General features: G+C 35.8%; 1 protein-coding gene across 1 annotated transcript in view; it reads right to left on the reverse strand.

The window, feature by feature from the left end:
- JAK2 (Janus kinase 2) overlaps window positions 1-15,311 on the reverse strand; it is a gene marked incomplete at its 3' end in the record, with an annotated part of 72,026 nt that overhangs the window by 15,408 nt on the left and 41,307 nt on the right. The window contains exons 5-6 of the mRNA XM_008577811.1: window positions 11,323-11,644; window positions 10,393-10,512 (exon numbers count right to left, since the gene is read on the reverse strand). Of these exons, the coding sequence (XP_008576033.1) occupies window positions 10,393-10,512; window positions 11,323-11,644 (442 nt within the window). The remainder of the gene's footprint in view (window positions 1-10,392; window positions 10,513-11,322; window positions 11,645-15,311) is intronic.

The raw sequence follows: 15,311 nt of genomic DNA on the forward strand, positions 1-15,311 counted from the left end.
ATATAACCAAGAAAGAAAACTACAGGCCGATATCCTTGATGAATATAGACGCAAAAATCCTCAATAAAATATTAGCAAACAGAATACAACACTTCGCTCAGCCAGTGAGCGGCCGGTCTGTATGTGGGATCCGAACCCTCAGCGGGAGCGCCGCCACACTTCCCAAGCGGCGCACTACAGCAGTGCGCCACCGGGCCGGCCCCATACATTCATAATTTTACAATATTCTCCAATACCCCAATTTGACTAACATGTCAGTTATCTCAACTAAAAATCTACTTAATCTAAAATTGTTATTAATTAGGAGTCATGAGCATTTATTTTTACACACCAATTACACACTGGTAATATTAAAGTACTCATGCTGTAAACTAAAATGTTATTATATAACGATAAAGGGATCTATCCAGCAAGAGGATATAACATTGGAGCACCCAGATATAAAGCAAACACTATTAGACCTAACAAGAGAGATATACTCTAACACTGTAACAGTTTAGAACCTCAACACCCCTCTCTCAACATTGGACAGATCATCTAGGAAACAAATCAAAAGAGAAACACAGAGGGCCGGCCCAGTGGCGCACTGCTGTAGTGCGCCGCTTGGGAAGCGCGGCGGCGCTCCCGCCGAGGGTTCGGATCCCACATACAGACCGGTTCCCGCTCACTGGCTGAGCGAGGCGCGGGAGCAACACCGAGGGTTGCGATCCCGTTGCTGGTCCCGGTCCGGTACGGGGGCGACACTGAGGGTTGCGATCCGTTGCCGGACACGGAAAAAGACAAAAAGGAAAAAAAAAAAAAGAGAGAGAGAAACACAGAATTTAAACTACACTTTTAGAACAGCTGAACTTGGCAAACATCTACAGAACATTTCATCCAACAACTACAGAATTTACATTCTTCTCACACGCACTTGGAAAATTTCCCAGGAGAGAACACGTTAGCCCACAAATCAAGTCTCAACAAATTTTTAAAAAATGAAATAATTTCAAGTGTCTTTTCAGACCACAATGGATTACAACTAAAAATCAATAACAAGTGAAACTTTGGAAACTATACAAATAAATAGAAATTAAACAATGTGCTCCTGAATGGCCCATGGGTCAAAGAAGAAATTAAACAGAATTCCAAAAATTTCTTGAAACTAATGAAAATAAAGGCACATCATACCAAAACCTATGCAATACCACAAAAGCTATACTAAGAAGTAATTTTACTACAATAAATGCTTACATCGAAAGAACAGAAAGACTTCAAACAAACAACCTAAATTATACCTCAAAGAACTAGAAAAACAAGAACAATCCTTTCCCCAAATTGGTAGACAATAATAAATAATAAAGATCAGAGCAGCACTAAATGAAAGAGACCAAAAACATGACATAAAAGATCAATGAAACAAAGTTGGTTTTTTGAGAAGATAAACAAAGTGGACAAACCATTAGCCCAAGTAACTTAAAAAAAAAAAAAAAAGAGAGAGAGAAGACCCAAATAACAAACATCAGAAATGAAAAAGGAAATATTACACTGATAGCACAGAAATACAAAGAATGGTCAGAGACTATTATGAACAACTATATGGCAACAAATTTGAAAACCTGGAGGAAATGGATAAATTTCTGGATACTAAGACTGAACCAAGAAGAAATAGAAAGCCTGAACAAACCAATAATGAAAAACGAGATTGAAGCTGTAGTTAGCAGTCTCCCAACAAAGAAAAGCCCAGGACTAGATGGCTTCACTGTTGAATTCTACCAAACCTTTAAAGAAGAATTAATACCAATCCTTTTCAAACTATTCTCAAAAAATGAAACAGAGGCCATTCTCCCAAACTCATTCTGTGAGGCCAGCATCAGCCCTGATACCAAAATCAGACACCATAAATAAAGAAAACTCGATACTTGATGAAGACAGATGCAAAAATCCTCAACAAAATATTAGCAAACAGAATACAACAGCACACTAAAAAGATTATACATCATGATCAAGTGGGGCTCATCCCAGGGATGCAAGTATGGTTCAACACACACAAGTCAATAAATGTGATACACCACTTCAATGAAATCAACAAAAAAACCCTTATGATTATCTCAATAGATGCAGAAAAAGCATTTGACAAAATTCAGCATCCCTTTATGATAAAGATTCAACAAATTAGGTATAAGAGGAAAGTATCTCAACACAATAAAAGCCATATATGTCAAACCCACCACCAACATCATCCTGAATAAGGAAAAACTGAAAGCTTTTCCTTTGAGAGCAGGAACGAGACAAGGATGCCCACTCTCAACATGCCTATTCAATACAGTATTGAAACAATCAGGCAAGAGGAAGAAATAAAGGGCATCCATTTTGAAAAAAGATGAAGTCAAATTGTCCCTGCTCATAGATGACATGATCCTATATATAGAAAAACCTAAAAACTCCACCAAAAATATCCTAGAGCTGATAAATTCAGGAAAGTCACAGGATAGAAAATCAGTACACAGAAATTAGTAGTATTTCTGTACTCTAACAACAAACGAAAGAAAAATCAAGAAAGCAGGCCTGTTTACAATAGCTACCAAAAGAATAAAATATCTAGGAATAAACAAGGAGGTGAAAGATCTCTATAATGAGAACTACTAAACACTACTGAAAGAAATTAAAGACAACAGAAAAAGATGGAAAGACATTCCATGTTCATGGATTGGAAGAATTATGTTGTGAAAATGTCCATACTACTGAAAGCGATATTCATATTCAATGCAATCCCCTTCAAAATACCAATGACATTCTTCACAGAAAAAGACCAAAAAAAAAAAAAAATCCTAATATTCATATGGAACAAAAGATCCCAAATAGCCAAAGAAATCCTGAGCAAAAAAAATAAAGTTGGAGCCATTACATTACCTGACGTCAAATTATACTACAAAGCTATAGTAACCAAAACAGCATGTTACTGGCATAAAAACAAACACAAGGACCAACAGAACAAAATAGAGAACCCAGAAATCAATCCACGTACTAACAGCCAACCGATCTTCAACAAAGGTACCAAGGACATACATTAGATAAAGAACAGCCTCTTCAGCAAATGGTGCTGGGAAAACTGGATATCCATTTGTAGAAGAATGAAACCAGACCCATGCATCTCACCACATATCAAAATCAACTCAAAATGTATTAAAGACTTAAGTATAAGACCTGAAGCTAGAAAACTCTTCAAAGAAAACATATGGGAAATACTTCAGGTTGAAGGGCTGGGCAAAGACTTTATGAATAAGACCTCAAAAGCACAAGCACCAAAACAAAAAAATAAATAAATAAATAAATGGGATTCTATAAAACTAAAAACCTTCTGCACAGCAAAGGAAACAGAGTGAAAAGACAACCTACAGAATGGGAGAAAATACTTGCAAACTATGCATCAGACAAGTGATTAATATTCACAATATACAAGAAACTCAAACAATTTAATACTAAAAAGAAACTGATTAAAAAACGGGCAAGGGAGCTGAATAGCCATTTCTCAAAAGAAGAACTACAAATGGCCAACAAGTATACGAAAAAATGTTCAATATCACTAATCATCAGGGAAATGCAAATCAAAACCACCTTGACATATCATCTCCCTCCTGTTACACTGACTATTATCAAAAGACAGAGAATAGCAAATGCTGGCAAGGATGCAGAGAAAGGGGAATCCTTCTACACTGCTTGGGGATTATAAATTAGTGAAGCCATTGTGGAAAAGAGTATGGAGGTTGCTCAGACAACTACAGACAGAACTACCATACGATTCAGCAATCCTGTATAAACAAAGAAATGCAAATCACCACGTCGAATGGATACCTGCATGCCCATGTTTATTGCAGCTCTATTTACAATAGCCAAGATATGGAACCATCCTAAATGTCCATCGGCGGATGAGTGGATAAGGAAAATGTGGTACATATACACAATGGAATATTACTCAGCTATAAAAAAGAATGAAATCCTGCCATTCACAGTAGCATAGATGAGCTTGGACAAAATTATGTTAAGTGAAATAAGCCAGGCACAGAAAGAGAAATACCGCATGTTAGTGGGAGCTAAAATATAAATAAATGAATAAGAAAGAAGGAAAGAAAGAAATGAAGGAAAAAAGGAAGAAAGGAAGGAGGGATGAACAATAACAATAACACATTCAACTTTCAGAAGGAGAGATCAAATCTGTGTTTACTAGAGCTGGGAAAGGATAGGGAGAGGGAATCCATGTTTACTAGAGCTGGGAAAGGATAGCAAGAAATTGGTTAATGGACACAAAAAATGATCATGTTTTGTAATGATGTCTATGCTAATTATCCTGATTTGATCATCACATATTGTACACAGGTATTGATATTCAACTCTGTACCCCACAAATATGTATAATCAGTTATGTTTCAATAAGAAAAATAGTTTTTTTAAAAAAGAAAATTATGATCAACTAGTATGTACTTACACCAAGGTTCAGGTGTAGATGAAAGTACAGATGCTATTTAGCCAACTGGGATGGCTTAATTGGTGGTTTTCTCTACAGAGAATGGTAAACAGACCTCCCATGCCTCATATAATTTCCTTGTATCAGAACCAAAGATAATGTTTAATATTTACTTTGTACCTTACACAAGAAAAATTTTTTAAAAAGTCCCATACACAGAATAATCAGCGGTCAGCAAAAGAATTTGAAAGCCTAAAACAAGAGACACTGGAGGACAGAATGGTTGGTTTTTCTTCTCTGGTCTCTATTTCTAATAGGATAAAAAGGAGTTACAGGAAAAGTGTTTTTGACATGCTGATAAGAGATTATAATGAATCTCTTGGCTTGAAGGCATTTTAACAACAGTAAGTAGAGAGGAGGCTGTGAGATAAAACCAAAAACCATATCCACAAGAACTTGAAGAAATCAGAAAAAAAAAGAACCCAAATTTTCTAGACAATCATGAGCAATCACTGACTTGTTTTAACTTCATATTAATGCCTCTTTTTTTTTTTTTGTCTTTTTCCGTGTCCGGCAACAGATCGCAACCCTCAGTGTCGCCCCCGTACCGGACCGGGACCGGCAACGGGATCGCAACCCTCGGTGTTGCTCCCGCGCCTCGCTCAGCCAGTGAGCAGGAACCGGTCTGTATGTGGGATCCGAACCCTCGGCGGGAGCGCCACTACGCTTCCCAAGCGGCGCACTATAGCAGTGCGCCACCGGGCCGGCCCAATGCCTCTTAAAATATGTAATTTATATGGGACCATGTGACCATTATAAAACTCTTATCTATTATTTCAAAGATGATCTGTTCAAATGATTTTAATGAGTTTTCTTGATATTGAATTTTTAAACCTTTCAAATCTTATATGTCAGTAATGTATTATTAACGTAACATTTAAGCAAAGCTGCATGATCTAGAGAAAATTCAATCTTTTCTGATGATTACATTTCAGTAGTCGAACATGAAAAATAAACTAAAATGTTAGGATATATAGCTATACTATGATTGTATCATCTCAAATACATATGTGAACATATAATCAGCCTAAACTGCAACATGCTACTTAAAGAGAAAACATATAAAAATATTAATATTTACATATATAAAAAACAGTCAATTAGATTATATAATTAAAAAAAGAAAGCCCCATTTATAACAACAAAACAATGCAATATCTAGTATTAAACTTAAAAGATGTGCAAAATCATTATCAGAAAAACTTCAAAATATTCTTCTAAGATGCAACTTTTTATTTGAATATATAGAAATTAACTATGTTCTTAGAGGAAAATTCAACACCATAAAGATGTCAAAATCCTCCCTAAATTAATTTTCTAATTTGTCACAATAAAAATACCAGTAGGTACTAGAAGATATACTCAAAAAAACAAGGCAAATATGAGATTCCAAGGATGAAAGATAATTCCCAAGATGATAAGAAGGGATGCCCAAGGATTACAAATGTGCATAATAATTGGACTGGAAGCTGTACCTACAGAGCTTCCAGTCCAGACTAGACAGTAAAACCCAGTGATCAAGAAAGTACTTCAGGAAAGAAATAGAAATGATATAATATTTGACAAATTTGTCTATGTGAAATACTACATTGGGAATTGTGCTACTTTACAGAGTTCTTGGTAGGGAATAAGAAGACAGCTATATATATATATATATATATATATACAAAAGGGAAAAAATGAAGCAATAATTAACACCTGGAAAAATAAAAAATTGTACAAGAATGGAAATGTGATCACAGCATATTTCTTGGCTCAGCAATGAACAAAATTTACATAATCATAGTGAGAACATAGAATAGGGATTTATATCGAAAAGTATAAGAAGGAGAGAAGTGTATGGTATATTCAAACTATAAAAGGTATGTAGGTAACACAATTATGCCACAAAGTAGGTCCTATAAAATACATCATAAACAGAGTTAAAAGGCTTGAAGAATTACAAACCTGTACAACAAAGAATTAACATTCAATATATATTTGGGGGAAAAACCTACGAATCAATTCAAAAGAAAAAAGAAAACTAGTCAAAGGATATGAAACGGCAATCTACAAAAGAAGAAATATAAACAGCTGGCCTATAAACACATGAGAAATTTTTCAATCTCAGGTTCTAATTAGGGAATGCAGTATAACAACAGGACAGCATTTTTTTGCCCATATATTTGGCAGAAAAATTAAAATATTAATAATATCCAGTGTTAGCAAAGGAGACAGGGAAACGGGTATATACACACATTGAAAATACATTTGGAAGGCAACTTAACAGTCCTTATCAAAGTTCTAAATATTCATACCTTTTGGTCTAGCAAATTCACTTATTGGTATCTCTCCTAGTAATATATTGACATATGTATATAAAAAGGCATGCACAAAGATATATACTTGTAGCATTTTGTGTAATGACAAAAAATGACAGGAATTAAATGTCTATCAGAAGAAGAGTGATTGTTAAGTAAATTATAAATTAAAGTACATACACAATATGGAATGATATGTAATAGTTTTTAAAAAATTAGATCTACTGCTACATAGAATGATCAATAAGATGTCAAGAAAAAAAGCAAGTTAAAGAATTGTACATAAAGTATGACCCCATTTATGTAAATAAAACATACATGAAAGTGTATGTGTGTATATACATGCAAACACACATATGTATACTACATATTGATATATGTACAAATATATAAGGCCTAGAAGAATATACACACAGATGGTTACCTCTGAAGATGGGAGTGTGACCAAATGAATCTTGGTTAAAAGGAAAAGTAAAATCTACCCATTCTCACACCAGAGGGCAATGGAAAGAGACATATGTGACTAAATATAAAATAATATTGACTTTTTACATTAAAGCAACAATAACTAAGTCTGTGGGGTTTATGATATAGAAATAAAATATATGCCAAAAATAGCACAAGAGGTGAGAAGGGGATAAATGGAATTAAAATGTTTTAAGCTTCTTGCCCCGTTTAAGAAAGAAGCTAAAGTCAATGATGCATACTGTAATCTCTAGTTATATAAAAGGTATATGAAAAATCTTAATAGTGAAGATAAAATGGAATAAAAAATATTTGGTTAATCAAAAGATGGCAGATAAAGATAAATAAAGAAACAAAATATATATATATATACAGTACAATCACAAGCCAAATAGCAAAATGGTGTACTTAAACTTAACTGTATCAGTAGTTACATTAAATATAAACTAATTGCTCCACTCACTCCATTAAAATTAAGAATTTTTATTCATCAAAAAACATCATTAAAAAAGTGAGAAGATACAGATATCCCACAATAAACTTGTATCTAGAATCTATACTTTAAAATTGATAGGAAAAAGACAAGTCAATGAAAAATGTGCAAAAGACTTGCACAGCACTTTATAAGGAGAATATCCAGATGAACAATAAGTATATAAGAAAATGTTTAATATCGCTACTCATCAGAGCAATGGAGGTGGGGAAATTGGGAGTTGTTTAATGGATATAGTTTCAGTTTTGCAAAATAAAAAACTTCTGGAAATTGAATACACAACAATGTGAACATAGTTAACACTACTAAACTGTACACTTAAAAATGGTTAAAATGCGAAATTTTATATTATATATATTTTATCAAAAAACTTTTTAAAAGACAGTAAAAATGCCAGAGTAAAAAGAAAGATGATTGTAAAAAAAATGTGTAACATATAATAGATTGGGAAAATACAATAATGAGAAAAAATTAATTACTTCCTTATATCCAGCAATAATGTTAGAAAAATATACTGAGAAAAAGTTCTTAATCCTAATAAATAACAGCAAAGCATGATATATCATAAATAAGATTGAGCAAGAACCATGATGTATCTATCTGAATAAAACTATCAAAAATTACTGAAAAAACATAAAACAATTCTTGCATACAAGGAGAAATATAATGTAGCCCCTAAATAGAAAATGTAATGTGGGAAAGAAATGTCAACTCTTCCAAAATTAATCTTTAGAGCAATTCCAACAAAATGTCAAGTAGTATTTTCAAGGAGCTTTAAGAATCCTCAATAAAGAATATAGTATTGCAGTTCAGAGTTTAGGTTTAAATAGCTCTACTACTTAATCAACACTGTGACCTTGGAAAGATACTTAACTTCTCTGCATTGCAAACTTAAAATTAAGCCAACAAGTCCAAATACCTTCCCGTAAAGAAATTCTTTAGGTTACTACAGGGTGTTCACATTAGCATCAAAAACTCTTTCAGAAACATTTATTATAGATCCATACTGGGGCTAGTAATTATTAATCATCCTTTCATCCATTCATGAAATCCTTATCAAGCTCTTCCTAAACTAGGCCCTGGAGCACTGAGCAAGGTGCAGAGGTTACAAACATACATGAAAATATGATCCTTACCTCCAAGCTCAGTCTACTAGGGATTAGGTGTACACTAAATCATATTTTTATCTAAAAACAGAAAAGTGTGCTGAATAAAGTGAGTTGCAAGTCAGTTATAAATTATGGTAAAATAACCCTGAAATGGCCAAACAGGTAAGCCATACGGACACTTAAGATAAATAAACAAATAACATGAATATGAAGTTTAAGCCAGGAGGTCAAAAAGCATCCAAGTTAAAAAGAAAATAGAGCCAGATGTGATGTTCAGGCTAAGGTTAATGTCTTTAATACTGTCGAAATCGCCAATTCGTCTGGCTAGGCTAAGGCCTGGAATCCTCGGAGCGCCAAATGTCTAGCTCTTAATCCTGTTTGTGACACCAATTGTAAAGCTAGGTAACCATGCTAGTTGTCGGGCTCTTTTACTTGCTGGTAATCCTGCACCGACTGGGCCAATTGTCAAGCTAAGGCTGGGTCTGGAGCCCACAGACCCCTCAAACCCATTTACAGACTGGGTCACAAACCCTTCACATGCCAGGCTGAGTCCCCAACACCACACCCGCCAGGCTGGATCACCAGACCCCTTCACGCAGGTCTATGAGCTAGATAACCAGCCAAAAGGTCCTTGGAGCCATGGGTTGGAAAGCATGGCTACACAGGGTGGATGTCCGAGGCTGACACCCACTTGCCTGCTTCACTAAAACTCCTCTCTCTCTCTCTCTCATCTCTAGATGAGAGAACAAAAGAATAGCAACAAAACTAAAAAGATACATTGGCGAGCACGCGCACTAACTCCACACACACACACACACACACACACACACACACACACACACACACACACACGCGCACACACAATTTGCTTACAAAGATTGCTGAACCACACAAAACTGGACCTGAGGCGAGGGCCCTGACCAAACTATTCTATTTTCCCAACACCAGATAAATAAGAAATTTAACAGCAGAATATAAAAGAATTCACTTCTTCCCTTAGACTAAAATAAATGAGATCTTTGAAGCTATTTAAAGAAAGAGAAAGGGTTAATATTTTAGAATCAACTATGTCTTACAGCTTGGGTGGGGCTGACCTGGGACTGATTTACATTTTGTTATATAATTTTTGAATAGCTTTGTTTTGATTTATTTTTCTTCTTTAATGATGCAGTATGACTGGCATTATACACAGCCCTATTGATAAAAAAATTGTAGTCGGGAATGAGTTAGGGAACTAGCACAACCCAGATTTGGGGGTGGGGTTGAGGGAGTAACCAGTACTTTGTTAACCATAAAAATGAGTGAAAAATAAAGCAATATACAAGAAACTCTGTGGGAAGATAGTGTTGGTAGTAATACAAAAGGCTAAATGCAATCAAAAAGTTTACTGATGTTTATGTTTAGAGCTATACTTAAAGCTTCTGTATAATTAAATTACTACAAGAAAATAACTAAGATTCTAAATACTTATCTCTGACAACTATAAAATGTAACCATTATTTAGTCATAAATCAAACTTACCAGATTTTTACCATCTTGCTTATGGATAGTTACAACTCTGCTTTCATTTGAGCCTTCTTGGTTTGCTTGCTTAATACTGACGTCAATAATATTAGGAAAATCACAATATAACTGTAAATCCTGTAATTAAGAACATTTGAAATTAAAAACAGGTAGAATTTATGGAACCATTTTAAAACAAGACTTATTAAGAAAACAACATTCATTCCAAATTCTTTAAAATAAAAAAGATATTGATAATAATAGATAAGCATTAAATGTAATTCTGTCTCTCAGAAAATCTAACCCTAAGGCTATACTGTATCTTTCTTTGACTTAAAAATGAAAGCATTAGTGGATTTCAGGAATCTAAAGTGTGCTATAGTACTCTTAAATCCAATTAACATTATTAGGAACCATTCCCAGAAAATTGCAAATTTAACTACAAAAGAAAATAAAAAATAAAAATCAAATCATTCTACTAAATCTCTAATAACAATCTAAGAACAACACAGATATAAACAAATTAAAAACTTGCAATGCAAATCTTAAAAACCTAAATTATTATTTAGCAGGTATACATTATCATAAACTCAGTTAAAATTAATCTTTTCTTTTTATTAGTTTTATGATTGTGGCTCCTTTTATCAATAATTATGAAAGAAAAAGAGGCAAAACTATCTTTAAAATTACTTTTGGAATTTAACGCTTTCTTTAAATTATAATAAAGTCATAACTAATAATTTTGTCATAAAAAATTAAACAAAAATTTACTAAAGAACAGTGAGAAAGAACTATTGATATGACTTTGATGGCTTCACACTATTAAAAACTTTCACTTCTATCAATGGGAAAAGTGTAAGGTCATGTTTCAAATGACTAAAATTACTTTGCTTCTGTTGCCATTCTACTTAAAATAACAAAGAATGAGAACATATCATTAAGGATTACCTGTTCTGTCAGTGTCTCACTTTCTTTATGTTTCCCTCTTGACCACTGAATTCCACCGTTTCCAGTTATTATAATGGTTGCAAAAATCTCCTCACCTGAAGGACCTCTTCCAGGCTCTTTTACTTCAAATTGCTCTGTGTAGAAGGCAGACTGAAGAGTTTCCAGATTTATAAGATATTTAAGTTTCAAGTTTCTGGCAGTGGCTTTGCATTGGCTGAATTGCTGAATAAATTTGCGAAATCTGTACCTTATTCGCTTCCTTGTCAAAATATGATAGTCTTGGATCTTTGCTCGAACACATTTTGGTAAGAATGTCTTGTAGCTAGGGATAAAGAGCACATACACAGAAAAAAAAAAAAAAAGACTGTAAGATAAATCTAAAATAAAATTGAAAGAGAGGTTACCATCTTTTTCCATGATAGTGCTACAACACAGTAGACAAGCAGTTTAAATTGACATAACCACCATCCACTGAGTATAAAACCACAGGTTTCATTTCATTTAATGATATGAATACATATACACATTGTAGTAGATTGAATTATGTCCCCCCAAAACTCACTGAAGCTTGAATCATGTCCCCAAGTTTTATGTATTAGAAATGTAGCCCCCACCATGACTGTTAAGAGGATGGGAAATCCTATTATGGTAATTGAAAGGTGGAGCCATGAAGAAGTGATAGGACCGTCCCGTCCGTAATGAATGGATTAGAAATGGTTGGGCTAGGGCCGGCCCCATGGCGCATGGCTGAGCGCGGTGCGGGCGACACCACACCAAGGGTTGCGATCCCCTTACCGGTCACAAAAAAGACAAAAAAAAAAAAAAAGAAATGAAGAAATGGTTGGGCTAGGGCCGGCCCCATGGCGCATGGCTGAGCGCGGTGCGGGCGACACCCCGCCAAGGGTTGCGATCCCCTCACCAGTCACAAAAAAGACAAAAAAAAAAAAAAAAGAAATGAAGAAATGGTTGGGCTGACCCCGTGGCTCACTCGGGAGGGTGTGGTGCTGGGAGTGCAGCGGCACTCCCGCCGAGGGTACGGATCCTATATAGGGATGGCCGGTGCGCTCACTGGCTGAGCACGGTGCGGGCGACACCAAGCCAAGGGTTGCGATCCCCTCACCAGTCACAAAAAAAAAAAAAAAAAAAAGAAATGGTGGTCAGGGTGTGGTTCTGAGGGCTTTAAAAGAGGAGAGCCTGTTTTTCTCTCTCTCTTCTCTACCATTTTCTACAGTGTGAGACTCCTGGGTCACTACTGCCACCACCAGATGGACTCTGGGCTTCTCAGCCTCAGAAACTGTAAGCAATAAATTTCATTTTCTTTATAAATCACCCAGTTTCAAGTATTTTGTTATAAGCAACAAAAATGGACTAATACACACATTCTGTCTGAGTTACCATAAATGTTTAGAATAGATGTTTATTTTCTGCCTCTAATGAAATAAATGATCAGTCTAATTAATAATGAAGTCACCAAAGATTCATTTCCAGAGATAATGGTTTATACAACAATTTTTTGGCACTTATCGCACAGTGCTGCACATATTTCCTAAATGCTGTACTCCAAAATTTATCTGAACTCTGGAAATTGTTACATTTTGCTGGATGCTGTTGTTCATTATGCAAACATACTTCTGTTGTATACATTGTTTAGTCTGGCTTCAATAACTTCTAATAATTCCTTTGTGATCAAAACAATTCCATTTGGAAATGTTCTGACTCTTATGTACTTTCATCTCTATGTACAATACCCTAAAGAAGGTAGATAATTTCTTTCCTTCTAAAGAACATTTTATTTCTGAACAACAACTATACAAAATTTCCATGCCTTCACACATGCTAATCTTTCTTTCTGTCATCCATCTCCTATCTAATTAGCTCTTTGTCGGGCCTTAAAAACTAACGCCACCTTAAGTGACATTACAAGCGGCGCTATTATGGGCCCACAAGGGTGTATTAACGTGGCAGCCTAAGATGGCACCGGGAGGAAGTAAGGTGGGAGTGTCCGCGGGAACTTTGCCATAGCCCTTATTGGCCCGGATGCACTTCCGCGCTCGTGCTCACTGCGTGATAGCTACAGCAAAGCACTGGATCCAGGCGCATGATCGCTTAACCTTTAAAATGATAGGCTACAGATAGGAAATCCCCTTCACCACCCCCCTTTGCCATATGCTTATAAAAACAAGTGCTTGTGTGGTATTAAACGGAACTGCTTGACAGAACCCCCGCCATGTCTGAGTGTTCTTTAACGGGCTGGTTGGGGCAGGCGGCTGTGCTCACCTCTCTTCACGGCTCTCTTCCTCTGTCTCCTCCCAATGGGGACCGGGGAAAGAGGAATCTGGGCAATCTGCCCGCCCACCATAAGGGACACCAAGGGAGGGACTGATAGCAAGGCAAGGGCTGTTCGGGTCAGCCTGTGGCGGACCCGACAGCTCTTACTCATTCTCTAAGTCTCAGCTCAAGCATCATCAAATCCAGGAAACCTTTTTTGACCTCATTCTGTGATTTCATTAGATGTTCCTCCCTTTGTTCTCATAGTATTCTGTCCACTTCTGCATAATATCACTTACTATACCATCCTGTACTTGTTTATTTACCGCCAGTAGTATTCTGGAACTGGCTTGGGCTGAGAATATATTTTTATATTTTAAGAATTTTTTTGAGCTGATTGCTAAACAGCCATCATTAAAATTTAAGTTACATAAACTTACAACTAAATAAATTATATAATAAATATAGGTAATAAATACTCAAAACTCATAATATCCTAATTATTTTACATTTTTTATTTTGTTTTATTTTTTATTTTGTTTTATTTTTTTCCTTTTTGTCTTTTTTTACTGACTGGTAACGGGATCGCAACCCTTGGTGTCGTGCCCGTACCGGGGACCGGCAATGGGATCACAACCCTCAGTGTCGTGCCCGCACCGCGCTCAGCCAGTGAGCGGCAACCGGTCTCCACATGGGATCCGAACCCTCGGCGGGAGCGCCGCCGCGCTCCCAAGCGGCGCACTCTCCAGTGCGCCACTGGGCCGGCCCTATTTTGTTTTACATACTACTATCTATGCCTTTGAGGTTATTTACATCTATCACATGTGAATAGTGAAAAGGGTTTGCTATTGCTTATCCCTCAATTCCGCATTCAACGACATCAGGCTGATACCTTGAAATTGGCCATGGAGGGAGTATTTATAGCATGAGTAATAGCAAAGATTACAAATCAGAACTTTCTTTCTTTCTTTTTTGTTTTTGAAGAACTGGTTGTTAAACATTTACCAGGATACCTCTGCTTCTTCCCTTCCCTACTCTACTTAAACCTCTTGAGGAACTCTGTTTTGTACTCGAGTAGCCAGAGCTGCTAGAGAAAGCCATTTTACAGGGTGGATGGGTTGCATCATAAATTCAATGTCATCAATTTCAATAGGCCATATCACTGCAATCACTTTTATGACATTTCTCTGTTTAACTAATTTTCCCAAGTTCCACAACTATTTCAAACTTTCTCCAGTTTCTTCAGATTTCCTATCTTTCTTCTGCCTCAAACTTTAGCTACATTCCTCCTCACTTAAATGCCTTCATCTCCTTCTTAAGGAAAAAAAACTTCCCTAAGCAGAATTCTGCTACCAAACCTATGTACATTTGTGTTCATTCTGTCCTCCTTCTCTTCCTTCTCACCTATTACAATAAATGAGGTATAAACCTGCTAGCTAAAGCCATTCCTTTAACATGGATTTACCTATACCTTCTACTTTCCCCTAGTACACATCACCCTTTTCAGGACTTTTACTGTATATATTATTTCACTTCTATCCACAAGTTTTCAAAATACTAATATTCTTCTCATCTAAAACTTAAAATCTCTTTATCCCCCATTTCCCTCTAGCCACAGCCTATCTGGCCTCTTTTTTGAAAGAGTTTATATAGCCATTTCCATTTTTTTTGCCTTCCACTGACTCCTCAACTCACTCAATGTGGCTTCTGTTTCATCATAC

The sequence above is a fragment of the Galeopterus variegatus genome, unplaced genomic scaffold (assembly GCF_000696425.1).
Source record: "Galeopterus variegatus unplaced genomic scaffold, G_variegatus-3.0.2 Scaffold1580, whole genome shotgun sequence".
NCBI lineage: Eukaryota > Metazoa > Chordata > Mammalia > Dermoptera > Cynocephalidae > Galeopterus > Galeopterus variegatus.